Here is a 6,513-nt window from a genome sequence, read left to right as displayed (position 1 = left end):
ACATGCATTATAAAATTGTATTATAAATGGCAACATTATCTTCCTAATTATCGTGTTATGAATACCAGTCCTTTTTTTTTCCTTATTAACTGAAGGCATGCAAAGGAAACCATCTTATTTCCAAAAAGCTAAAAAAAAAATTTTTAATAATCACGGTGACTATTTTTATCTCATTGAAAAATCGTAAATGAGACGTATTCCGAGAAAGTACACCATGAACCATTTCCTGACAATTATTAAATTAACCTTTTATATTTGCAAAGCAGACACTGCCTGAGATGTTATTGTCCTTCTCTCTCTCTCTCTCTCTCTCTCTCTCTCTCTCTCTCTCCTCCTCTTCTGCGAGTGTGTTAACGTGTAGCTACAGATGTGAGATTTAGGCAGAATGTCGACGAAATGCATGAAAGAAAAGACAAGAGATTTCTTGTGCAAACAACTCCCTCATCCAACCCCAACTTCTCGTGTCTCTCTGTATATGTGCCTGAAAGAGAGAGAGAGAGAGAGAGAGAGAGAGAGAGAGAGAGAGGAGAGAGAGAGAGAGAGAATGTACGTGTGGGCATGCGTGAGTTCGTGCAAGAACTAGGTCAACACTATACTGAGATTCTCTCTCTCTCTCTCTCTCTCTCTCTCTCTCTCTCTCTCTCTCTCTCTCTCCATGCGGGTGTGTATTTGTTAGCATAAATTTGTTTACGCGCGGACGTAGGGGTGTTAAAACATTAGAAATCTGGCGATCTTAGCAGTTATGTTTTCAACTCTCTCTCTCTCTCTCTCTCTCTCTCTCTCTCTCTCTCTCTCTCTCTCTCTCTCTCTCTCTCAAAATTGATACAGGGGCACGCTTACTTTCTCATATGACATGATACATTTTCGACTGCATATATAAAACATATAAGAATTGACCTACTACAACCTCAAAATGAAGGAAAAATGATAAAGTTTCTGAGCAGCCACAAATCACTAGATTGGCGGACGACACAGCTATATGATATGACTCGTTGCATTCTTGCTTGCGGAATAATGTCTGTGGAGGGTGGGGTGGTTGTGGGGGAAGGATTTGACCTAGGCAACTGGAAAATGATTGCCAATTCCGATGAGAGAACTCCGAAGAACTTTTTTCATAAGATAAACTTCTGGGCCATCCATGGATACCCACGCCAGTGGTTTACGGTATTGTAGATGTCCAATACCCAAGGGGTTTTCTCATGAACGGGAAAAGTAAGGCTTTCAGGGGACAGAAATGAAAACCAATGCCAGTTTCAGAAAGGCAGGGGCGGATTTAGGGTGTGCGGAGCCCTTGGCCGGTGACTTTAGGGGGCCCCTTCATTTATGGGCAAGCAATGGGGGTTGGGGTTGGGGGGCGGAAGAGGGAAGGTTTCTGGGATTTATCTTCTGATTGAACACCAGTAAATTATTATTATTATTTTTTTTTTCTATCACAGTCTTCCAATTCGACTGGGTGTTATTTATAGTGTGGGGTTCCGGGTTGCATCCTGCCTCCTTAGGAGTCCATCACTTTTCTAACTATGTGCGCCGTTTCTAGGATCACACTCTTCTGCATGAGTCTTGGAGCTACTTCAGCGTCTAGTAGATTCCTTTTCAGGGATTTTGGGATCGTGCCTAGTGCTCCTATGATTATGGGTACGATTTCCACTGGCATATCCCATAGCCTTCTTATTTATATTTTCAGATCTTGATACTTATCCATTTTTTCCCTCTCTTTCTCTTCAACTCTGGTGCATTGCGACATCAATGAGTGATACTTTCTTCTTGACTTTGTCAATCAACGTTATGTCTGGTCTATTTGCATGTATCGCCCTATCTGTTCTGATACCATAGTCCCAGAGGATCTATGCCTGATCGTTTTCTATCACTCCCTCAGGTTGGTGCTCGTACCACTTATTACTGCAAGGTAGCTGATGTTTCTTGCACAGGCTCCAGTGGAGGGCTTTTGCCACTGAATCATGCCTCTTTTTGTACTGGTTCTGTGCAAGTGCCGGGCATTCGCTTGCTATGTGGTTTATGGTTTCATTTTTCGTATTGCACTTCCTACATATGAGAGAGATGTTATTTCCGTCGATCGTTCTTTGAACATATCTGGTTCTTAGGGCCTGATCTTGTGCCGCTGTTCTCATTCCTTCAGTTTCCTTCTTTAGCTCTCCCCTCTGTAGCCATTGCCATGTGTCATCGCTGGCTAGTTCTTTAGTCTGTCTCATGTATTGTCCGTGCATTGGTTTGTTGTGCCAGTCCTCTGTTCTGTTTGTGATTCTCCTGTCTGTATTTCTTGGGTCCTTCGCTACTTTTATTAATCCTTCTTCCCACGCACTCTTTAAGCCACATCGTCCTTCAAACTGGTTTCAGATGTTCCCTAGTGCTCCTGTCTCTGTATATTTCTGGGTCTTCGTCTACTTTTATTAGTCCTTCTTCCCATGCACTCTTAGCCACTCGTCTTCGCTGGTTTTCAGATATTGCCCCAGTGCTCTGTTCTCGATGTTGACGCAGTCCTCTATACTTAGTAGTCCTCTCCCTCTTTCCTTTCGTGTTATGTATAGTCTGTCCATATTTGCTCTTGGGTGTAGTGCTTTGTGTATTGTCATGTGTTTCCTGGTTTTCTGATCTATGCTGCGGAGTTCTGCCTTCGTCCATTCCACTATTCCTATCTGATTACTGGCACTGCCCATGTGTTTATGGCTTTTATCATATTTCCGGCGTTGAGTTTTGACTTGAGTATCGCCTTGAGTCTCTGCATATTCTTTCCTTTCCTGATCGTGTCCTTCATCTCTTGGTATTTTATATCCCCTCCTTCCATTATTCCCCGGTATTTGTATCCAGTATCATCTATGTGTTTGATGTTGCTCCCATCTGGTAGCTTTATCCCTTCAGTTCTCATTACTTTGCCCTTTTGTATGTTGACTAAGGCGCATTTTTCTATTCCAAACTCCATCCTGATGTCCCCAGATACAATCCTTACAGTCTGGATTAGGGTATCTATTTCCTTGATGCTCTTACCATACAGCTTGATGTCGTCCATGAACATCAAATGGTTGATTTTGTTGCCTCTTTTCTTGAGTTGGTACCCGGCATCCATCTTCTGTAGTACTTTTGTCATGGGAATCACGGCTACTACGAAGAGTAGTGGAGACAGTGAGTCGCCCTGGAAGATCCCTCTCCTGATATTAACCTCTGCTAGTCTTATTCCAGAGGCTTGTATGTATTGCGTTCCTAGTTGCGCATTGGTATTTTTTGAGAAGCCTGAGGGTGTTTTCCTCTGCCCCATATTTTCAGGTATTCTATTAGCCATGTGTGTGGTATCATGTCGAAGGCTTTCTTAAGATAGTCTATCCATGCCATGCTTAGGTTGGTTTTCCTTCTCCTACTGTTCATTACCATTTTGTCTATCAGGAGTTGGTCTTTTGTGCCCCTACACTTCCTTCTGCAGCCTTTCTGTTGGTGGGGGATGGTGTTTGTCTCCTTTAGGTAGTTGTATAGCCTTTCACTGATGATGCCTGTTAGTAACCTCCACATTATTGGTAGGCAGGTGATAGGCCTGTAGTTACTGGCTATATTTCCCTTACTCTTGTCTTTTTGTACTAAGGATGTTCTTCCTGTGGTCATCCATTTGGGTGCATGGTGATTTGAGATACACTGCTGGAGTTGTTCTGCTATTCGTGGGTGTAGGGCCTTGAAGTTTTTGAGCCAGTATCCATGGACTTTATCGGGACCTGGGGTTTTCCAGTTTAGCATTTTCTTTAATTGGTGTCTGACTGTGTGTCGTGATCTCTGTGAATCTTTGTTTTATTCTCCCTGTTTCTTCTTCCTTGACTTCCTGGAGCCATGTTGCATGTTTGTTGTGTGATACCGGATTGCTCCATATGTTTTCCCATAGTCTCTTACTTGGTTCGGCTTCAGGAATTTCTTGGTGGTTGTCTTCTCTCTTAGTTGGCTGTATAGTCTTTTCTGGTTGGTTCCATATAGTTTGTCTGTGGTATCCCTTATTCCTGTTCATGTACCGTTGGATCTTATGTGCATTTGGCCTTAAGCCTCTGTTTTACATCTTCTATTGTGTTGTTTAGTCCCTTCTCTTGTACTTTGTATTTCCCGTTGAGTTCCTCCCTTTTTTTCTTGCTTCTTAGCCTTTTTTCTGCCATCTCTTTCAGTTTACTCAAGTCAAATCTCATCACCATGATTTGCTTTTCCAGCGCTTTTTCCAAGGAGGTTGCTGTTTGGTTTCTGTTGGGTTGGTTGTGCTGGTGGTGTTGGTGTTCGAAATCCCCAATCAGTTCTGCTGCTAATCTTGCTCCTGCATATGCCAAGTTATTTGTTTCTGTGATACTGCTGGTGTGTATTATGGCCTTTATTTCATTGACCTCACTTGTTTTCTCCCTCCCTTAATTTCTTGGTGTTGTAGGCTTTCATGGAGGGGATCTTTGTTCTCTCTGTTATTATTATTATTATTATTATTATTATTATTATTATTATTATTATTATTATTATTATTATTATAATTATTATTATTAGTATATTATTTTCCTGAGGTGCGGGGCCCTAGACCATGGCCTGTAACCCCCTCCCCCCCCCAAAAAAAAAAAAAAATCCGCTACTGCAGAAGAGATAATTAAATTCAGTACTTATTCTCGATTCCTTGTAGCAATGAAGGATGAAAATGATCCATTGACAATCATGTGTAATGAAATTAATTTCAGAATTCCTAGCAACCGAAAGTTTAAAAAATATAATAATATTTTTTCAAATTAGTGATATGATTTATGCGAGAAATGTGGGAGATAGGCCTAAAATACTCATTAGCTATTCCTTACGGAAATTAGGCGAGAGAGGCACTACGGCAGACGAAAGTTAGTTCCTATTTGCCTAATATCACCGAAGTAGAACATTGTAGAGAAACTTATTTGATGCAACGCCCATAATAAACATTAATGGATTCATCTTCATGATATATTAAAGAGCCGACGTCCCTTATGACATAGGAACTAGAATTTTATCTTTGATTAAGCATTTTGTTGAATCCAAATACCTTCTTTCAAGATGGTAAGTTGCTGTGATCGGAACCGTAACAATTATTTTCGAAATTTTCGAAATTCGTTTAGTGCCGGATGCAATTTCTTATTCCTCACACCGTATGACTTTGGAACAGTTTCCCTGAGGATGTTGAGCGACTAGAACCTCAAGAGTTCACGCGGAGATACAATGCATTCTTCTTCTTCTCCTTCCCAGCTTTAACCCATTTTTGTATGGGGCCGCCCTTAGGAATGAGTCGTCTCCATCGATTTCTGCCGTGTGCATCGTTCTCGTCAATAGCTTTCCATCACAAATATTCCCCTACACAATCACGCTATCTCGTTCTTGGTCTTCCCTTCTTCCTTCTACCCCGCTCTTCCATTTCTATCGTATGTCTTCCAACACGATGTTCCTCTCTTCGTAACAGGTGTCCATACCATCGAAATCGTCCCTCCTGTATTTTCTTTCATATTTCAACTACCTTTGTCTATCCTCTTATATTCTAATTTCTAGTCCTATCTTCCCTCACTCCCGACATCCATCTCAACATTCTCATTTCTGCTACATCCATCTTCTTCTCTGTTTTCCTCATACTTGCTGTTAATGTTCCATGTAACATTGCTGGTCTGAATACCGTCCTGTGAAACTTTCCCTTTAATTTCAGAGGGACCTTCTTGTCACAGAGGACCCCTGATGCAGACCTCCTGTTATTCCATCCTGCCTGAATTCGGTGTCTCACCTCTTGGTTCATGCTTCCACTATCCTCAAATATAGACCCCAAGTACTTGAAGTTCTGTACTCTCTCTATTTCTTCCCCATCCAATCTTATGCTATTTCCACCATCCTCAGTAATACTGGACACATATATTCGGTTTTTGATCTGCTTATTCTTCATCATTGCCCTAAAACAATTCGCCTTGTACTTTAGTAATTTATTATATACATTTTTTTGTATATTGACCTGTTTGTTATTTTTTCATTTTCCAATAAGTGATCTGTTCTTTCGTTATTTCCTGTTACCTTCTGTTGTTTCTTTCAAGTGACCAAGTTTCAAGTCAGTGGCTTTGTTCTACATGAATAGGGTTCATCTTCTGAATAATAATAATACTAATAATAATATTCCAAAGGACATGAAAAGATATCTGCAGGTGTTCATTTACGAGAGAATGAGTGAAATTAAAAGGTGAACGAGTATTAATAGCGGAGAAGCTGGATTGAACGTCTTGGTTGGTCGAATTTTATACTAAGGTCAGCTTTCGCCTTGGGGGGATCCACGTTGTAAATCCTGCAAGGGCGTTTGGATCTTCTTGGTTGTGTTGATCTTGGAGGGTGGGGGGCTGGGGGTTCTGTACCTCCCGTTGGTATTAACGGTGTAATGGTTCGCTCCTCCTCCTCCTCCTCCTCTCCTCCTCCTCCTCCTCCTCCTCGATGGTATTTGGCCCTGGCTGCTTTCGGCTGTTTCTTCTAATTTTTGTCGAGAGATATGCAATGCTTCGAGAAGCG

At 41.5% G+C, this 6,513-nt stretch overlaps 1 protein-coding gene across 1 annotated transcript; it reads right to left on the bottom strand.

Annotated features, from left to right (window-relative positions):
* Window positions 1–5,512: 5,512 nt before the first annotated feature.
* LOC135216288 (uncharacterized) lies at window positions 5,513–5,908 on the bottom strand. Its single transcript, XM_064251456.1, has one exon. It carries the CDS (start codon window positions 5,906–5,908, stop codon window positions 5,513–5,515), a length of 396 nt encoding a protein of 131 aa, XP_064107526.1.
* Window positions 5,909–6,513: the final 605 nt, after the last annotated feature.

This window comes from Macrobrachium nipponense, chromosome 6 (assembly GCF_015104395.2).
Source record: "Macrobrachium nipponense isolate FS-2020 chromosome 6, ASM1510439v2, whole genome shotgun sequence".
In the NCBI taxonomy this organism is placed as follows: domain Eukaryota; kingdom Metazoa; phylum Arthropoda; class Malacostraca; order Decapoda; family Palaemonidae; genus Macrobrachium; species Macrobrachium nipponense.
This window is presented reverse-complemented; position numbering and strand designations above follow the sequence as displayed.